We start from the raw sequence: 21,641 nt of genomic DNA, 5'->3' as shown, positions 1-21,641 counted from the left end.
TATATATATATATAAAAGTTCCTCCAAAAAAATATAATATTAAAGTAATATTATTCTGATCATATATAGGTATACAAAAAAATTGTAAACATTATTGTGTTTTTTGTATTACCCTTTTAGGAATTGTCCTTCTAGATGTCTAGACTAAATAGTCATTTAGGATGTTAGGTATATACGTATGAGTGAAGTCCTAAATTCAATAATAATGAGAAGAAATAGTAGTTAATATATAGTATAATTGAGCACATACCCATTAGGCTTAGACTTTTTGGGTTAAAGTGTGCCTTTATATGTTCAATTAATTATTTAAAGAAGCTTTACAAGATGTTTATCTCTCCAATATAAGAAGCCTTGTAAGCAAAGTCATCCTTAAATTTTGGTATCAAATGGCCAAGTGTATGGGATTGACCTGAGGGGGTATGGATGCCTATATTTCTAGGAGCGAACTCTAGGTAAATTTGAAGCGCATGGATATAAGTTATGCCTTGGAATGAAAGACAATTCCAAATCTGCTTTGTTGCGAACAAGGAAGTTTTAAGTAATGCAATTATATATGAATCTCATGGAGAGAGATGCTAGCGGCATGCTTAACACATGCAAGTCAGACAGGTAATGTGTAAAAACCTGCCCTCAAGAGGGGAGCAACAGTTGGAAATGACTGCTAATACCCCCTAGGTTGAGGAGCATGTTAGAAGTATATGGTTAAATGATTAAATTTACCATATCCCATTAGCTTAAACTTTTAGAAAAATCGATAATTTAACATGGTATCAGAGCAGGAGGTTTCGAGTTCGATCTCTATCTCCTTCACTCTACCTCCCATTTAAAATTCTCATGTGTTGAATCTCACATATTCAGAGGTAGTTTTGGCTCACATGTGAAGAAGAGTGTTAAAAGTATGTAGTTAAATGATTAAATTTATCATATTTCATTAGCTTAAATTTGTGAAAAAGTCAGTAATTTAATAAAGCAAAATAAAGAATCTGCCTAAAGAGGGACTCACAGCTAATTATGGTGAGGAATTTTGGTATCAAATGGCCAAGTGGATTTTTGATCCTTAAATATTGGTACCAAATGGCCATGTGGGTCATGATTAGAAGACTGAAATTAATATCAAAGAAATAAAACAAAGATGTATATTTGACTAGTAGTATTTTATCAACAATAGAAGCCATTGTTGACCTACTGGAAGCCTCATAAGGATCAACGTCATCCTCAAATTTTGGTATCAAAACCGAAAATTATATAGGCATAGGCTTAATTATGGCCAAGTGGATCATAATTAGAAGACCGAATTAATATCAAAGAAATAGAAGCCATTGTTGACCTACGAGCGACGGACCCAGGTGGGGCCTAAGGGGCCCGGGGCCAGTCCAATTATTTTATTTTGTTTTAAAGTTATTATATATTTAGTTTTTAAAGTTATTTATGCCTTTTCCAAAACTTTAGATATTTTTTGTTCTCAGTTAGTCTTTCCAAATAGCAAGTATCCAATCCAATCTAAAAACTTAACAAAACAAAATTAAAAAAAAATCAAAATGGATATTGTAATTTAGCACCAAAAAAAAATAAAAATAAATTACCAACAAAGAATAAAAAAGTCATATGTTATTGGAGAAGTTAAAGTTAATTTTTTTGCGACTACATTAAATTAATATAAATACTAGTTGACTGTAGTAATCTGTTAAAAATAAAATAAAATATTTTATTAAGATTCTATTTCTTCATTCAATTAAAAAACTCAAATTCTTTCTCTTCCTTTATTATTTTAATGAGTTGTTTATATTATTTAAAATGAAGTAATAAAAAAAAAAATTTGATATCGGGTATATTGTAAAGTGAAGTGGTAAAATAAATAAAGTAGCTTTTTAATATGTTAAAAGCTAAAATTTTTAGTACCACCACTGTAAATGCTCTAACTTAAAAAAAAAAAAAAAATCCTATCCAGCCTAGTATTAATAAGAAAGCATTATTTTGTTATTGTTTTTATCTTTGTTGGTAAATGATTGCATCTTAATGTATTTAGAAATAACTCAAAAATAATCACAACCAATTTTACTCTACCTTTTGTTCAAAAAAAAAAAAAAATTTGTATATTTATAATTTTTTTAATACTATATGGATGCCTTTTTTATTTTTATTTATTTTTTTATTTTTTTCTTTATACTCTAGTCTCCGCTAGCTTAAAATTTTGGATCCATTTCTGGCTTGCGACTAATTATATAATTAGTAGGGAGTTGATTTCCCATTATGTGTTCTCTCAAGTCTCAATCATGCATCAAAGAAACAATTGGGATAAACCTTTCATCAAGTTATAACCAGCAGTTTCGATGTCCAGAGTTTGAAAGATACACACTTGGATATCATATCGAGGCAAAAAGGTTTGGAAAGAAATACAGGGAATCATGAAGAGTAAAATATCTGCAAGTCTCTTATCACAGTAATTTAAATAGATGTATTATAACATTCTCTTGTTGATTGTTTTATAGCAACTTCTACTTATCCTATAAGAGAATATGAATATGTGTAATGTGTGGTTTATGTTCATTTGTTAATAATATATTTTGTCTAACAAGTAAAAAAAAAAAAAAGTCATATCCAGTGTACATAAATATCAATTTTATACAGTTAAAAAGAAACGGTTAGTCATGTAATCCATATCTCTAACTTGAGGTTGTTTGAGTGGAAGACATCTACCATTGCTTCAAGACACAACTTCTAATTATCTAGAGTAATCAAGACAAAAGAAAAAAAAATATTGAAAGTGCCAGTTTGGTAGATTTGGGGGTAGTTGGTTATAAATGCCAATGGTGAAAATTTATTTCCAAGGTTTTCAATCAATTATCAATAATTTCATACTATATGGGATCCCAACCACTACTGAGGATAAATTATTGTGTGATAGATAATGATGAAAATAATGAAAGAAAATGAATGGTTGATTAATAGATATATTATTGAAGCATTTTATATTTGCAGTATATATATAAAATTTTGGGACATCCCATAATTGTAACATCAATGTTATATTAGAAGAAAAAAAATCATATAAATCTAGCTAGAGCTAACAAAAAGGTTACATCATCTTGTGAAAAATGTCTCCCTTTCCCATTCTTCTTTTCAGTCATCTTATCAAAACGTTTTTTTTTTTTAAATTTTTTTGAGAAAGGAGACCGAAAGCTTTATTTAAAAGTAGGCAAATTTGCCTGACTTTATCAAAACTTAATATAGTTCACCTGGTTGAATTGACTAATGAATGCAAATAATATATATATATATATATTTTTCCTAATGTCAATATTTTATGGCTACAAGAAGATATATGTATATATATATATATATATATATATATATATATATATTTTTTTTTTTTTTCTAATGTCAATATTTTATGGCTACAAGAAGATATATATATATATATATATATATATTAACAAAACCTAAACCAACATTTACCTCCTGACAACATATATATCGTTTAACTCGTAGTAGGTGTAGCCTACTGAAGATCACAAAACTACCCACACCTCTTATTTATGTTCACTTCGTAGCCATATTCTAACTTTGGTGTGAAGTTCTTAACAGAAGTTATTGTAATTTCTTTATAAAAATTTGCATCCGACAATCACTTAGCTAGGCATCCTATCTCTCTCACTCTCTCAAAGCCTAAGGGGTACGTTTCAGTCGTGGACCACAGTACTTTCTGAGGAATCAATTAATGCTAGAGGACGAGTGCTCACTCAAGCATTGGTTATAAGTCACAATCTTGAATTCAGTTACTTTAATATTTTCCCACTAGCCTTAATTAGTTTGTGGACATCCTAGTAGTGAACAAATATATATCCGGCTGACCCAACCAAAAGAAATTAGAGTAATAAACCTTTGTCACTACGGCACTCTCTAATACTTAATTAGTGTAGATTTTTCTATATTAGGTGAGTTTCAGCCTGTTGAAGATCAAAAATTATTCTCAAGTTTAAGGCCTTGCAAACCCACAAATCTCCATTTGTTCCTCTCGGTAGCCAAATCTATATTGCTGGTAAGTTCTTAACACAACAGTACTACTTGTTTTGAGTACCATATATTTCATAAAGGTAGCTCTCTCTCTCTCTCTCTCTCATATTCTAACATGTTTACAGTGAAATATTTGGGATCACATAAATGTTTTCTGGTATTCATCATCTAAATGGTAAATTTCTAGATCTTTTTTCGTATGTTGTTTGTCTATCACAGACTCTAATCTTCTTTGCTGAAATGATGTTCATTGTATCTTTATATATATATATATATATTTACATGATTATTTACTATCACAGACTCTAATAGTTAGAAGCAAAAGAGAAGAGAAGAGAAGAGAGTGGTGTCATTATTATCGCTAAAATAGAGCTTTGCACATGCAGATTCAAATTAACTAAGAAAGAATGTGGAAGCTGAAGATAGGAGAGGGCAAAAATGATCCTTACCTTTTTAGTACAAATAACTTTGCGGGAAGACAAACATGGGAGTTTGACCCGGAGGCTGGTACACCAGAAGAGCGAGCTGAGGTTGAAGAGGCTCGTCAAAATTTCCACAAAAATCGACGTCAATTCCCGGCTTGCGGTGATCTTCTCTGGCGAATGCAGGTACCTTAATCTAATGTTTTTTCGGTCATGCATGGTCAAAACATTCTTTAAATCGGTTGATTAGGCTAAATTTTGTAACTTTGATATTGGTGTAAGTGTTGGTGATTTTGTTATTGGGCTTATTTATTTAGAGTTTTCTATTTATAAGGGTGGCTTAAGTGTAAATTTATTGAATCAAATTGCTAAACTAGTTCCTCTATACCAATATTTTTTTTCCAAATTTTAGTGGGGGCATTGCTCCCAAATAAGGGCACCAACCCTTTAAATAATGTTATGACATGTCTTTGTTGCATTCAACAACAATCTTACACAACAAAACAATTTTAGCAAATTCTTTAAATATCTTGCTTCAACCCATAATGTGGTAGTTTAAAAGGTCATCCATTATAGTTTTAATCACATAACATTTTCAAATAACTTGTTTAAATAATATACATAGATATGGATAGTCTTATAAATTGCTATATAATTGATTGGAAAAAAGAGCTCTAATCATGTTTGATTTGGTATTATCTGTTACTTACTTGATCAAGTATCTTGACATTTATGGGTTTTTGAAGTGTAAAATAATATTTGTAATTTTTACTTAGAAAAATACCATATAATTAAAAAAAAAAGTCATGTTAATGGATGCACTTAGAATAATGGTTAATAAACTATAATAGGAAAGTTTTGATATCACTTTCATGCAAAATATAAAAAGTTGTCAACAACTTTTATTGTTTGATCATTTTCCCAATAAGGTGTTTCTAAAAATAATTCTTAAACCAATGTCGGCATTGGTTAACATTTTCCTTAAAAAATATATGTCAAGTCACTATTCCATCAATCACGTATGCAATACCACTAACACATCAGTTAACAAAAGAATTTATACAGTTTATTTTTAAAATTTGAAGGACTAATAATGTCTACTTAAAATTTGAAGAACTAATTACGTTAACGGATAAACTCCAGGGATCTATAGTGTAATTTCGTCTTAATTCTTTTTTTTTTTTTACTTTTCTCACAATGTTTAAGGTGACAAATCATACTTAATGCAACATTATTTTCACTTAAAACCACTACTGGGTAAAAAAAAAAAAAACGGTGTAATTGGTTGCATATGTAGTTATTATCATTAATTTGTTTAACTGGAACAATCGAAACTGAATTTTTGTTTAAAAAACAAATGGAGAAAGTCTAAAGTCACAGAAAAAGTCTTACCTAACCTTCAATATTTTGTTGGTGTTGATTGTTGACTCATTCAACTAGGAATCTAGGATGCTATTAATGCAATAAATAAATATATAATGTCATCAAATATTTGTTTTTTTGTATTGAATAGAATCCAATAGTTTAACACTTTTTTTTTTAATTTTTTATTACAAGATATAATTATGCTCTAGCTCAATGTAAGTGGAGATGTGTATAGGAATGGACCCAGGTGGGGGCCTGGCCCCTGGTCCAATTTTTTTATTTTTTTATTTTTTATAGTTATTATATGTTTAAGTTTTGTAGTTTGGGCACTTCCAAAATCTTAAGTCTCTCTTCTCCTCAATAAGCTTAACTAGTCTCATCTAAATAGCAACTATTTAACCTAAAAACTTAACAAAAACAATAAAAATATTCACAATGGTGTTTGTATTTTAGCAAAAAAAAAGAGAAAAAAAAATTACCACAAAAAAATCATGTGTTATTGAAAAAACTAAAGCTAAATTTTTTGTAACTACAATAAATTGGTATAAATATCAGTTGACTGTAGCAAGTTGTTAAAAATAAAATACAATATTTTATTAAAATTATATCTCTTCCTTCAATTAAAAAACTCAAATTCTCTCTCTTCCTTTATTATTTTAATGAGTTTTTTACATTATTTTAGATGAAGTGATAAAAAAATAGAACATTGGATATTAGAAAGTGATGTGGTAAAATAGATAAGTAGCATTTTGAGGTGCTAAAAGCTAAAATTTTTAGCACCACCACTATGAATGCTCTAACTTCAAAAAAAAAAAAAAAAAATCCTAACCAGCTTAGTATTAAAAAAAAAAAACATTATTTTATTTTTGTTTTTGTCTTTGTTGGTAAATGATTGCATCTAGCTAAATTAGCACCTCCCCATGCACAAAGTATTTGGGGGTCTAGGGGGGAAAGGGTTTGAATTGCGGGGTTAGCAGCATGTTGTAATTATTTCTATAAAAAAAATGTATTTAGAAACAATGATTTTAAGTATTTATAATTTTTTAATATTATATGGATTTCTATTTGTTTTTTTTACTCCGACCCTTGCTAATTTAAAATCTTGGGTCCGTCCCTGTATGTGTGTAAAGCTTCCTCGTGGAGACTTGAACTCTGGCCCTTACCCCCACTCCACAAGCACTTATACTTGTAAAGTAACTATCGCACCAATGGTGTACAGTGGTTAGTTTAACCCTTAAACTTTTATAGGATTAGAGTATCCGAAATGGTGTAATAATGATTCTAAAAAAAAAGATGGTGTAATAAAAATTCAAAATACAGTATTCAGAAAGCATAAAAGGAAAAGACTCTTTTAGCGCCCCACACACACAGCCATTATACCTTTCAATAATGATTTCTTTATTTACCTTTACTTATTATTTGTACCCAATTTTGATCCAACCGAGCACCTTCAGAAAGTCTTATTATAAAATTTTAAATTCATATCTTTTATTGATATATTTTCAATACATGTTTGTGTACTAAAGTTATATTAAATTTCTATATCATAGATCACTGAAAGTATTAATAAAACTTAATGTTCAATTCTCAAATATGAATATTTTCAGCTTTGGATTAGATCTACTACCAAATTGAGTAGTTTATAGTAAGTTAATTATATATATTTTCTTTATAATTGACTTTTCTTTACTTGACATGTGATATTCTATTATTAAAGCTCTATATATTTAAGCATGAGTTTGAATTTGCTTTTTTTTTTAATTTAATTTTTTAAATTTATATGTTTATGTTCAACTTTTTATTACCTCAATTTTGTGTAATACAAGTGAACTTTTACCATCTTTCAACAAATATGCAAATAAAATTTCAGCGAAAAGGTAATCCAAATGCAAACTTAGTTATTTTATAGATGATTTAACTTTATTTTTTATTTTATGTATACCATGCATAGGTATTTTATTTATTTATTATTTTTGTGAAATTATTTGACTAATAGATTATTAGAATTAATTACCAAACTACAAACTTAAGGATTTATGTATTATTAGAGTCATTGGGTACTTTTCTTTTTATTTTATATAAATTGAAAGAAATTTGAACAAAAAGAGGTTAGAAATTTTTTTAAAGCCTCTTTTAAAAAAAAAAATGAAAATGAATATGAGTTATATTGAATTAAGCTGACCAATAAAAAATCAGGCCAGGGCTATAGATAAAACAACTCGCTTTAGTATGATAAGTTTCTTACTCATATCTGATTGGATCAAAATCAAACCCATCCAATCTATTGTCATATATAAGTTATTAGTAATAGGGGTAATTACACTCCCCCATTTTTGTTTATATTAGTAATGAAAAATTCTAAATTTTTATAAGAATCTCTTTACAAAAATTTAGTCATTGTTAGTAAAAAAAAAAATAAAACTAATAATTTTAGAATAAAAACAAAAAATTTATCAATCACCAAAATACTTGCAATGCAAAATCTCTACATAACCCATTGAAAAAAGAAAAAAAAAATTAATTTGAAAAATTCACACTTAATATTTTAAAATACACTTTAATTAAATTTAAAATAATGAATTTTAATAATGAAAGAAAATAATTTTAGAAACTTAACCTTAAGCAAATGGTAAGTTAGTACACAATATTTTTAATATTAATTTAACAAAGTTTGTTCAATCGGATGTCAAAGGGGTAAAATGTTTTTTTTTTTCTTTAAGTTTGGGGTGGAGTGTCATTTTCCCAAACATCAAAGCAGGGGAGTCTAATTACCCCTTAGTAATATATCTTTTTGTTTTTAATTATTATTCATACTTTTGTTGATGGTTAGTTAGTAACTAACGTGGTTGACTTGATTTTGTAACCTTGGCCTATGTTACATCAAGTGTTATTACGAAATTTATTTCAAAAAGAATGCAAACAGATGATATAATTGATATCACATCAATAATATAGTAAATAGTTTTTTTTTTATTTTAAAAAATAAACACATCAGTTTGTAAAACTATATAGTAAAATTTATTGTTATATCGCTAGAATCACTCTTTCACCAATAACCATATAACCGACATTATCTTTGCATTGCATGGTCATATAAACGTGTAATTGGTACATGTGCATTTTTTTGACCTGTTTAATTTAGTTAAAGTATAATTATACTTAAAATATTTTAAAAGAACCTAAAATGATAAAGAAAAATTTTTAACAGCCAAACACTAGAAATAGAAGATCAAATTCAAATGGTTAATTGGATTTGAGATTTGTTTTTGGCAGTGTAGAAGCCAAACGGGCTAAAGGCCCAATGAATTTTACTAAATCTCATCCCATAGGATGCTTTCGTGATCTAAGTTTCCAAACTTAAGGTTTCTTATCCTTACTTTGAGTTTGCCGGGGCTGTTAGTATACAAGTCCAATGGACTCTAGGTCCAATGTACTTTACTTGTACAAGGTATTACTTGTACAAAACCTTATGCTTGCCTTTATATAGAAAATTGATTCTCAATTCTAAGTTCTAACAACTATCATTTCAGTGGGTTTCAGTTAGCTCAGCTGATAGTATAAGAGATTTGGGGTTCAATCCCCGCCTACACCAAAAATTGATTGGTGTCTTGGTTTGATAATAAAGAGCTATTATCAGGAGCGGACGTCATATGTTGAAACTCTTAAAAAAAAAAAAAACTATTATTTCATTGTATTTACAAAAAAAATAAAAGTAAAAAATAAGAAGAAAAAGCCAACAACAACCAATGTTCATCAAACTAAAATTCTAGTATAATACGTTGCCCAAGTTCTATTGTAATCGAAGGTGATGCTAATGTTCACATTTATGTATTTTAAAATTCTAATGCCTTTAGGAATTTTTTTTGCTAATGACGTAATTAAGAATTATTAAAATGATTGCAGTTTTTGAGGGAGAAAAACTTCAAACAAACAATTCTCCCAGTTAAGATTGAGGATGGAGAGGAAATCACATATGAAAAGGCCACAATTACATTGAGGAGGGCTGTCCATTTCTATACTGCCTTGCAGTCTTGTGATGGCCATTGGCCTGCTGAAAATGCTGGCCCATTGTTTTTCCTTCCTCCTTTTGTGAGTTGCACCATTATCATTATTAAGCTTGCAATATTGTTATTAATTTATTATCATTATAAGTAAATATAAAACTCCAGAATATCTTCTAATTAAGTTTGAGTTGACTGTGAACAATAAAATTGTTCCAAATAACATTCTTGCTAGTGAACTATTTTGGCTTTCAGCTTGAAATAACTACTATATATATTTTTTGTTGTTGTATTTGATCCAAAAAAATGCAGGTATTATGTTTTTACATTACTGGACATCTTAATACTGTATTCCCAGCTGAGTATAAAAAAGAAATTCTTCGTTACATATACAATCATCAGGTATATATTCTTGAAAGTTTAAAATGTTTATTGAATCAATAAGATTAGAGATTTTGCAAAATTTTTCACTTTCATTTTCTGTTTTTGTTTTTAGAATGAAGATGGTGGGTGGGGATTTTACATAGGAGGGCACAGCATCATGTTTTGCACAATTCTCAGCTACATTTGTATGCGAATACTTGGGGAAGGACCTGATGGTGGTCAGGATAATGGTTGTGCAAGAGCAAGAAAATGGGTCCTTGATCGTGGTGGTGCAACACACATATCTTCTTGGGGAAAGTCCTGGCTTTCGGTATGACTATTTATTTGTGAAGATTCACATCAAATTAGAGTTAAATACTCAAAATAATTTATATTTTTAATTAAATATAATCATATTTATTTCACAATTTGAGAAATGAACATATTTGGTTCCAAGTACTCACCATGCATGATGACTTTTTGTTGATAATTAACACTAATATTCCTATAAACTGTAGATACTTGGTGTGTTTGAATGGGTTGGAGCCAACCCAATGCCTCCGGAATTTTGGCTTCTTCCTCCATATGTTCCCATGTATCCAGGTTTATGCAATATATGATTACTTCTTCATTAAGTATTTTAAACCATTATTGCATGTGGAACCTTTCTAAAATCAGTTAAGTCGATGTTTAACAGAGTTAGTTCATTTCTTTGATGCCTTTGTCACTACAGAGGTTTAACATTCTTTTTAATGCACCAAATTCTAATTATAACATATCAATATTGTGGTGCCCAAAATGCAGCCAAGATGTGGATCTATTGTCGGTTGGTGTACTTGCCTTTTTCATACTTATATGGGAGAAGGTTTGTTGGGCCAATCACACCTCTTATTCTTCAATTAAGGGAGGAACTTTACACTCAACCTTACAATGAAGTTAATTGGGCCAAAGCACGTCATCAATGCGCAAAGGTGAGTTTACCTTTGATGAGGAGATAACACCATGAGAAGATTCCAATTGAAGGGTTAATATAACATAGAAGGACATAACATGACCCAAAAGTTTAAGCTTGTAGGTTTGGACTCAATTATGTGATATTAACCACTCATTCTTGTCATTAGTATCCAATCTAGAAATTTAATATTTCGCTAACCACGTCACTCACAGGTCAATATTCCAACAACCTTCGTGGTTGATAATTGTGGAATGACATATACTATATAGTCTTATAAATATATCTTTCAATGCATTGATTGTGGATTTTTTTTTTTTTTTTTGCTAATGCATTGATTATGGAAATCAATTACTACAGGAGGATATCTACTATCCGCATCCTTTGATACAAGATCTACTTTGGGATAGCCTATACATATTAACTGAGCCTCTTCTCACTCGTTGGCCTTTAAATAAATTGGTTAGAGAAAAAGCTCTTCAAGCAGCAATGAAGCTCATTCACTATGAAGATGAAGTCACTAGATACATTACCATAGGGGTTGTGGAAAAGGTAATGTGATTCTACAATGCTCTAGAAAAGCCATAGACATGGTTAATTTAGGCTATATAATATTCCTCCTAATGCCATTTGCATTGAACAGTCGATGTGTATGCTTGCTTGTTGGGTTGAAGATCCAGATGGCGATTCTTTTAAGAAGCATCTTGCTAGGGTGAAAGAATACATATGGGTCGCTGAAGATGGAATCAAGGCACATGTTAGTACACATTTTATGCAAAAAAATTGCAGAACTTTGTACTTATCCATTTGCATGAATTGCTGACTTTGATATATGCAATTTGTGTGTAGAGTTTTGGTAGTCAATCATGGGATGTGGGTTTTAGTATTCAAGCTCTTTTAGCTAGTGATCTCACTAATGAAATTGGACCGGTATTGAAGAAAGGGCATGAGTTCATAAAAAGATCCCAGGTTTGATTTTCAGTTCTTAATTTATAAAGTCTACATTTTTGCTTACGAAAGTCATTATCAATATGTCATTTGGAGTTATTGAGTTCCCCGTAAACAATGTAAAGGTTAGAGAAAATCCTTCCGGAGACTTTAGAAAAATGCATCGTCACATTTCTAAAGGATCATGGACTTTCTCTGATCAAGATCATGGATTACAAGTTTCTGATTGCACTGCAGAATGTTTGAAGGTAAATAACTTTGTTTAATGCTTCTTCAAATTCTACTATTGCTACTTGTCCATAATCACCGTGTGACCAAATTCTCCTTTACTTCATAGTGCTGCTTGCTTTTTTCAATGATGCCACCTGAAGTTGTTGGTGAGAAAATGGAACCTGAGTGCTTGTTTGATGCTGTAAATATCCTACTTTATTTACAGGTGAGGATTAACTTTTCATAGAATGATAAATTACCACTTGTAGCAAAAACATATGCCCGTAGGAATAGACAAATTTAATTGATTTTACCATTGTTAATTAATGGGAGTTAATTGTTACGATCTTTTTTATACAAGATAAAGTTTTACTCTAACCTAATCTAAGTATATATGTGTGTGAAGCTCTCTTCTAGAAACTTGAACCTCGGCCCTTGCCTCCCACACTCCACAATCACTTATATTTGTGGAGTGACCATCACACCAAGGGTGTGAGGTGATTATTTTGTTACCATTGTCTAATTGCTATAATATCATTAAAAATTATTACTCTTCCTAAAATCTTAAACAATTATGAATTGGTGAGCTAATCATCTAACCATTAGTCTAACATAGTGTTGTATATTTTTGTTTGCTTATTTTGCATGCGTAGGCATGAATAGGTAATACAAGCTACCATTGTTATAGGTGGATCTAAAAGTGCCGAAAATTACATGTTCAAATCTAGAGAGATTTGTTATCTAAGAATATTCTTCTTAAAAAACCAAAATTGTTTACAATTTTCAATATATATATAAACCCTCATCATCTTTTGAACTGACTCCGAAGCAACTTTTTTAATTTTTCTTTGTTTTGCTTTTTTTTTTTTTTTTTTTGGTGGCTTGTTTCTTTACATATTTAATCATTACTCTCATGTTAATAATGCAGAGTAAGAATGGAGGTTTATCAGCTTGGGAGCCCGCAGGAGCTCAAGAGTGGTTAGAAGTTAGTACCTTAACATATCGAAGTGTCTTTGAAATGTTCATTTGAATATTTATGCAGATATATTCAATCTTAATTATCATATAGCAGTGGAAAATTTATTACCTTTTTTTCCCTTCTAGTGGCTTAATCCCACAGAATTCTTCGAGGGTATTGTCGTTGAGCATGAGTATGTTGAATGCACTGCATCGTCAATCCAAGCTTTACTTTTGTTTAAGAAGTTACACCCTGAGCACAGGAAAAAGGAGATTGAGAATTCCATTCAAAAAGCAGTCAAATACATTTTAGACATACAAATGCCTGATGGTTCTTGGTATGTTCATGTACTAGTTTACTCAATATTATTAGGCGTAAATGCACTTTTAGATTTCTCATTTTGATCCCTATGGAATACCATTCGAATATAAAATCTAAAGTTCCACGATGGAAATTTGTTTGGTTTCACTAACGATACTAACACATGCTTTCACTGTGTGGTAGATCTTTAAAAGAAAATTGACTACGTCAGCAATATATATATATATATATATATATATATATATATATATATATATATATATATATTGCAGTGGAGGGTATGAATATAATGGCAGTACTTTGTATCTATTCTTTGGTAGTCTTTGGAAGTCTTGTCATTCTCAATCATTAAAGTAGAAAAAAAAATTTTAGTTCTTGTTTTTTTTAATTTTTTCAATTAAAATTAAAATTGAGAATTAACTTTTTTTTTGTAATTTTTTATTTATTTAAGTGTGGATGTGGCATTTTTTAAAAATCAAATAAATTTTTTATTTTTATTATTTTATTAGCCACAACAGCATTTAACATGCCAATAGTGTGCTTTGTTTGTTACATATGAATTTTTTGTTAGTGGGTTGACAGTAGAGATCAAAATAGACATGGTTTTTCATAATCGGGAACTAAAAAGTAGGGATGAAAACAAAAATCAGCCCAAAATCTAGTATCAAAAGTGCATTGACATCAAATTATTATTGTTATTATGGTCAGATAAATTACATGATGAATTTGAAACATTTGCTTACTATTATTGTTATCATAGTTTTTTATATAGATATAATACAAATCAATTACAAGATGAGACTTTGTCGTAGGTATGGAAATTGGGGAATTTGTTTTATGTATGGTACATGGTTTGCCCTTGGAGCATTAGTTGCAGTGGGCAAGACTTACGACAATTGTCCTGCTATACGAAAAGCTATTGAGTTTTTACTCAGAACACAAAAAGATGATGGTGGCTGGTCGGAGAGTCATCTTTCATGCCCAAAAAAGGTAGTGTTTAACCATGGATTTTGATTTAAGCCTCTCAATTCTTTATCTTTTCATATTTAATATCTTTCGTTACATCAATTTTGTTCAATGTGTTTTTGTAGATCAATAATTCAATTTAAAGAAATTTATATCTATTCTTGTTTTAAATGAGATTTTATAGATGTTGCATAGATTCTTCCATGAAAATTAAAATAACAAATTCTCTATGATTGGTCATAGATATATATACCTCTTGAAGGAAATCGATCAAATTTGGTACAAACTGCATGGGCAATGATGGGTCTTATTCATGCCAAACAGGTTAGTTTATGGTTTAAAAACATTTATATCATGTTATTGTATGTTTTTCTTGAATAATTCTAAGAATAAAATTTTACTTGTTATAGGCTGAAAGAGACCTAACACCTCTTCATCGCGCAGCGAAGTTGATAATCAATTCCCAATTGGAAAATGGCGATTTTCCTCAACAGGTGTCTTTGTTTAACATAACTTCAAATAACAAATAGAAATATGAAAATTGACAAGGCATAGATATCATTCTTCCATTATGGAACGCTGTTTTTTCCCTTGACTAATAATTTTACTTCAAATAATTTGTAATTAATCATTAATTACTTTGTTGTGGCAGGAAACTACAGGAGTCTACTTGAAAAACTGCATGTTGCACTATTCAGCATATAGAAATGTTTTCCCATTGTGGGCACTTGGAGCATACCGCAAGCATGTTCCGTTGCCATCCAAAACTATATAGCTAAGAGTGGCATAGCGAGTTCTTAATTCTTTTACCAATATGTACCATTTACTTTTTTGTCTTACCCACCAGTACTTTATCTATCTTTAGTAGCTATTAGTTTCTGCATATAAGTTTATAATGGCCACCTAAATAAAATGGGAGTAAGGCCTACAATACTATATTGTACTAGCATGTAACTCGCGCTTACAGACCGAAACATTCAATAATTATTTTGATAAAATATTCATCTCAGTTTCCACACTGAGCATTATGAATGAAAGTCACTCGGCACGAAAAATTTTAAAATTAATTGGACAGATAGAATTAAATTAGACTGCAATTATGAATTTTGATTTGATTTGAATTTTAAAATTGTACTTCAACTTTATGATATATGTGATTATATATATATATATATATATATATATATATATTCCCACTTTTAACAAATTAACAAAATCTTAATCTAAACACACTAAAAACTATTGAAAAATAAGATTCATAGAAATTTTGGTCTATTTTTCTTATTTTGTAGAATATATATATATATATATATATATATATATATATATATATATATATATATATATATATATTCTTTTCTTTTTTGTAATTTGAGATGTTGCTATAAGTTACAGTTTAGAGAATGCATTATTTGCTACTAAATTCAATATTAACTGTAAAACTTACCCATAAGATTAATTTGTGCCTTGAATTTTTTGTTTTTGTATTTACCACTTACTCATCATAAGCACCACATCAACAACACCAATTGAAAAAGTTTACTAAATGATAGTATGTTAAAATTAAAAAGTAAAAAAAAAAAAAAAAAAAAAAAAAAAAAAAAAAAAAATTAAATTCCCAAAAAATATGAGTGAATAAATATTTACCATAATTGACACCTTAAATATATGATTTATGAAGTCTATGGGTCATTATAAAATTCAATTAACCAATATTCATAAAACATTTATGAGGAGTTGAAAGTTTTATCATGTTAATTGACTAAAGGGCAAAACTTTTTTTTTTTTTTTTTTTTTTGAGAGTCACTAAAAGGCAGAACTTAGATTCTCGTATTCTTTAAGTTTTCCTTTTAAATTTCAACACCTACCCAATTTAAAAAATAAAGTTAACGTGTTAACTTATCTCTGTTTTTTTTTTTTTTTTTTGTTGGATGCGCTAAAGTTTAAAAGAAAAAAAAAAAAAAACATTTAGAAGTGACCCTCCTATTCCTCTCTTTTCTCATCATCATAGGCGGTTGGAGAATAGGCCACTGCGGACGGTGGGGCGGTGTTGGGAGGGTTTACGGTGGCCGTAGAAGAAGTAGAATTTGTTTTTTTGGTTTTGGGATTTGGGAATCGGGGGGCTGAGGAGGCATTTCTATGTTTTGTTTTTTCTTCTTTCATTGATTTTTGAATTCACCACAACTCATCAGCTTCCAGCTTCTCTTAAGTGAGACCCAGGTTACACTTATGTTGTTGGTTGCTGACTTACTGGTTCGGCACTCACAACACTCACAAGAGTCAGATCTTAGGAGACTCACTTTCGGAATTTAAAGAATATTAAAAAAAAAAAAACCGAGGAATCGATTAAAATTAAAAAAAAAAAAAAGAAAAGAAAAGAAAACGTAAAGAACCCAAAAGTGAAAAACCTCTGTACCTTCAAGATAAAGACGAGTTGCTCTTGGGCTCGACGATGATCTCTACAAGTGGTTAGGTTCACAACACGCCCTCTCAATTAAGCGCAAAGCCTTGGTAGTTTACGCGTCATTTTTAAGGTTTTCCATCACGTGCCCTTTGAGGTCTGTGTCTTTGTGGCGTAATAAATAAGAACAAATAAGTCCAAATCTTCTGTCTCACTTTTCCTGTTCTATTTTATACTTCACGAATAAAAATTTGTCGCGTGTTCACTTAATTAATTAAATACTGCTATTAATTAATAACAGTAGCATTAATAAGTCAATAATGATAGTATTTAATTAATTAGGTGAACACGTGGCAAGTTTTTATTAGTGAAGTATAGAATGGAACAAGACAAGTGAGACAGAAAATTTGGACTCAGAACAAATAAGAACAAAAATGTTGTCAACGATGAAATAGCAGAGGAGGATTTTGCAAATTTTGAAGAATGTGAGAACTCGGTTTTACACCTCATAAGGATGCCGAGCCCATTTTGTCTACTTACAGTTTGTGTACTTGAGATTTGTTCCTAATATTTGCGTACTGTAGGTAAGGTTTGGGTACCTAAGATATGTGTCTTCTTCTAAGCTAAACAAGAGCGTTGGCAATTTATTTTTTTGAGAAAGAAACACAGGGTAGCTCTGTTAATGCATCCAAGGAAAAAAAAAAAAAAAAACAAACAAAGAGAGTAAGAAAGAAAGTTAACAGTGGTTAGATTTATTAGTAAAGTACACAAGTGACTAAAATTTAAAAAGAGAATTTAAGAGACAGGATTTAAGGTATTGTATTTATGTTTTGTCAAAAAAAGGAACAAATTCCTTAACAACATTGCTAAAGGTGAATGATAGTGTAGAGATTAAAAATATAGAATAGAAAAGAGAGAGGATTAACTTGGACAACATTATCGAATTTTTCATACATAAACATTCCAAAAAAAGTTACAAAACCTATCAAAAGAACAATAAAAATATAAAAAAAGAAAAAGTGAGGACTAACCTTGATGGCGTTTTTGAATTTTCTATACACCTAAAGAAACAAATTTCTAGGTTAAAGGGAACAACATGAGATGTTCCTATACTATACCAAAAATATAAATTAAACAAAATAATTAGACAAAGTTGAAGAGTTTATTTCATAAACACCACTAGCTCACGTAAGCTTATTTCATGAAGAATAGAATTCTATTGAGGCCACAACTCTAATAGATGATCACAAATTCCTTATAAATAAATAAATATATATATATATATATATATATATATATATATATATAATGATCAAGCAATGTTGAACTACAGTACTTAAATTTATGTTTTTTTTTCCATAAAAAAAACTTTATGTTTCTTTAATTATTGCAATAACATGTGATTAAAGTATAAAGGCCAAGAGCCTTGTAGCTTGCTAACATTTCTTGTTGTTTTCAATAGGGAAAATGTTAAAGTCATGAACTATTTTAAAAATTGTTGAGGAGGTGGGTAGTTATTGATATGTAAGAGAGGTGATGATAGTGATGAGCCTAGATGATGTGGGTTTTTATAGTTCTTCACCAAATTGAACACTCTACCCATTACATTTAATCTTATAAACATGCAAGTAAATGATTGGAGAATTACAATCAAATTTGACACGCATCAAAGCTAATAAAACAAAATTGAAAATGACAATTTTACAAATAATTTTATTAACTTACCCTTAACTTTATGAAAAATTCAATACCCTTTATCACTATAATTGAAATAAATGAGTTGTGAATAAGGGGAAGAAATTACAAAAACTGCACTTTCCTCGAGCTTATCCTGAGTCTTTGTATTGGACTTAACAATACACTTAATTTCTTACTCAATAAAACTTACAATTGTCATAGTTTTCAAACACTAAACCTATTTAACTTAAACAAGAATTTATGAGAAACAGTCAAAATGAGGTGAACATTGATGATTTGACGTGAGGTGTCAAACACCATCCCAATGCATAACCAAACCCTTAAACTAATTTCAATTTTCTTGTTTGAGACCAAATTTACTCAAGCTTAGGCTAGGCAATACTAACTTCCATTTGAATTAGGTTTGAATATAAGATTTGTTGATGAAAATTGTTAATTTAATTGTTAACTTATGTTTAACAAAGATCATTAAGTTATGTTTAATGAAATCGTCAATTTTATATTTAACAAACATTGTCAAATTATGTTTAACAAAAATTGTTATTCATCAAACAAATTTCAACCATAGACATTTTGGTGTATGAGTTTCATTGACGTGAATAGTACCCATTCAAGATAACACACACACACACACACATATATATATATATATCTTAAGAGAGGTGCTACGTTCACAACATTTTTACAACAAATCATAGGTGGTTAGTTGTTATTGGTTCAAATTTGAACCTAACACTAAGATTACTTTTTTGCCCCAACAATAACAACCAGTAACATCCTGCCACTTAGGATTTGTTGTAAAAATGTTATGGACATATCATTTCTCATATCTTAATTACATTCCCTTGTTTTAAGGGAAGACCCTCTGATTTCAACTACATTGCCTTTGTACATAAATTTATTTATTTATTTTTATGTTTGAGGGAATATGTGTTTTTATTTATTTGTGGTTGCACTTAATAATTTATTTAGATTGCCTACGTACCCTTGACAGGGATCAAACCAATTCGTAGTTTTTAGATTTAAAATCCTCAAATATGATTTTGCCCAATTTAAATAATGGACACTTAAGTCAAATACTTGATGTTTAATTAAGCATCAACTTAATTTCTTTTTTGGGTGAGATAATTGATTTTAATCTCAAGGATAAGTCAAGGTCCATGTTGTTATGGAAGTTGAACCAAGGATTTTCTCTTTGAGAAGTTGAATGTCCAAGCAATTTTCTATTTCTTTCATTTGCTTCTTTGTAGGAATTTTAATGCTATTTTGATTGAGGTTCCTAAATTTAATTAAGGGAAAAAAAACTTCTTTGAAGCAATTTTATTTTTATGAACATGTTTTAGGAGTAGGGAATTAGAAAATTTCCTCAAATCAATTTTATATTCATTTCATTTTTGAAATTAGAAACTCTATTTTTTATTAAGAAATTAGGAATCCCAAAGAATTAGTCAGGTTGAAATTTGAAGGAATTAAAATTCCCACTTTATTTAAAATAATTTTAGTTGTTAAAGACTCCATTGAAGTATTTTTATTTTAAATTAGTGGAGTTAAGAATTTCAACTTGTTTAAGATTTGATAAAATTAATAACTCTATTAATTTGGTAAAATCAAGGAGTCCATTAAGATTTGGTGAGTCCAGTACTCCATTAATTTTGGTAGAGTTAAGATGTAGTGACCCAAAATGAGGGTCTTGAATTCTATAAAATCTCACATCGCCTAGAGATGCACATGAAAATACGCTTATAGGGAATGACCCCCTTTCAAAACGTGGGTTATGTGTTCTTCTTTTAAAAATTTAAAAGCCCAAATACAACAATAATAATAATAATAATAAAATACAAGAAAAACAAAAAATAAGGTGAAAGGTTTTCTTTTAAGCCCAAATAAAACAATGATAAGATAAATACAAAGCAGCAGAGTGTAGAGGCCTGAGATGAAACGGGGAGTTTTGTGAAATCAGTACCTCAGTCGGTCTTCTTGCTTCATACGCTTGGCTGTGATCTTGGAAGAAACAGAGGAGGGTATGAGAAGTGTTGGGAGGGTCTTTTCCAAATAAAAGCAAAGTATATAGGCAAAAGATCAGCAAAAAGGAAGAAAGCAAAAGATCATACCTTGCAAACTCAAAGCCTTCCCTCATTCCGATCTACCCATCCCCCTTTGCTCTATTCAGATCGGCCGATACACCACCATAGACGTCCAAAAAAAAGCCATCCACAACCATGGCTTGTTCTCTCGTTCCAAAAATTCTCTAGACATTGAGAAAGAGAGAAAAATAGAGGTTGAGAGGCAGAGAGAGTTCCAGATTCCAGAACTCTCTAGCCCTCTCGCTCTATTATCTCTGCCTTCTTTTTTATTTCGTTTTTACATTTCAACCAAACGAACCGTTTTGGCTTCACAAAAAGGCAAAGAACTATACTAAACCAAAAGTCACTGTAGCGGCATAGCTGCTTTTTATATAGTTAATAAATAAATAAATAGATTGAAATAAATTTTTTCACTTCACGGACACACAGATGTCAACACCCGAACTCATTCTTTTAAGACGACACACTTTACCATAAGAGCATCCGCAACGAAGAGCGCATATGGCAAATGTAAGGATATTATACCATTTAGGTTCAAAATATCAGCTTTATTGAAAAGTGTAAAATATAATTATTGTAAAAAAAATACAATTGAGCTACAGTGTGATTCTAAATGTAGAATCACACTGTAGCTCAATTGTAAAACCAAATATTATTATTTTATTAGTTTTACTGTTGCTTTATCTTCTCACTCTCTCACCGGTACTCTCATCTCTTCTCTCTCTTTTTTTCTTTCTTCTTTTTCAGTTCTCTGATTCTCTCCTTCAATCCTTCTCCCTCTCTCGTCCCTTTATCTTCTCACCCTCTCACCGGTACTCTCATCTCTTCTCTCTCTTTTTTTCTTTCTTCTTTTTTAGTTCTCTGATTCTCTCCTTCAATCCTTCTCCCTCTCTCGTCCCTGTCTACCCTTTCTTTTTCTTTTTTCCTTTTTTTCTCTA

The 21,641-nt window shown here is 29.9% G+C and overlaps 1 protein-coding gene and 1 long non-coding RNA gene across 5 annotated transcripts; one reads left to right on the top strand and one right to left on the bottom strand.

Moving 5' to 3' along the window:
- Positions 1 to 3,692: 3,692 nt before the first annotated feature.
- Positions 3,693 to 15,564, top strand: LOC142636296 (beta-amyrin synthase-like). 3 transcript variants are annotated; one of them, XM_075810466.1, is made up of 18 exons: positions 3,694 to 4,039; positions 4,401 to 4,622; positions 9,705 to 9,890; positions 10,115 to 10,204; positions 10,299 to 10,496; positions 10,684 to 10,768; positions 10,970 to 11,136; positions 11,478 to 11,669; positions 11,761 to 11,874; positions 11,967 to 12,086; positions 12,191 to 12,313; positions 12,403 to 12,501; positions 13,204 to 13,260; positions 13,380 to 13,570; positions 14,367 to 14,544; positions 14,764 to 14,844; positions 14,931 to 15,014; positions 15,173 to 15,564. In XM_075810466.1, the coding sequence occupies exons 2-18, from the start codon at positions 4,422 to 4,424 to the stop codon at positions 15,293 to 15,295; spliced, it is 2,289 nt and encodes a 762-aa protein (XP_075666581.1). In that variant the 5' UTR covers positions 3,694 to 4,039; positions 4,401 to 4,421; the 3' UTR covers positions 15,296 to 15,564. The 3 variants fall into 3 exon arrangements, with proteins under 3 accessions (XP_075666582.1, XP_075666581.1, XP_075666583.1); XM_075810467.1 differs by lacking the exon at positions 12,191 to 12,313 and having other exon boundaries at positions 3,693 to 4,039; XM_075810468.1 differs by lacking the exon at positions 9,705 to 9,890 and having other exon boundaries at positions 3,696 to 4,039.
- Positions 15,565 to 20,377: 4,813 nt separating this feature from the next.
- LOC142636298 (uncharacterized) lies at positions 20,378 to 20,915 on the bottom strand. 2 transcript variants are annotated; one of them, XR_012844299.1, is made up of 2 exons: positions 20,731 to 20,915; positions 20,378 to 20,620 (listed from the first exon to the last, which is right to left on the bottom strand). It is a non-coding gene; the product is annotated as an uncharacterized LOC142636298 (long non-coding RNA). The 2 variants fall into 2 exon arrangements; XR_012844298.1 differs by having other exon boundaries at positions 20,378 to 20,613.
- Positions 20,916 to 21,641: the final 726 nt, after the last annotated feature.

Source organism: Castanea sativa, chromosome 5 (assembly GCF_040712315.1).
Source record: "Castanea sativa cultivar Marrone di Chiusa Pesio chromosome 5, ASM4071231v1".
Classification (NCBI taxonomy): Eukaryota; Viridiplantae; Streptophyta; class Magnoliopsida; order Fagales; family Fagaceae; genus Castanea; species Castanea sativa.
The sequence above is the reverse complement of the archived record's forward strand: the minus strand, read 5'-3'. Positions and strand labels throughout refer to the sequence as shown.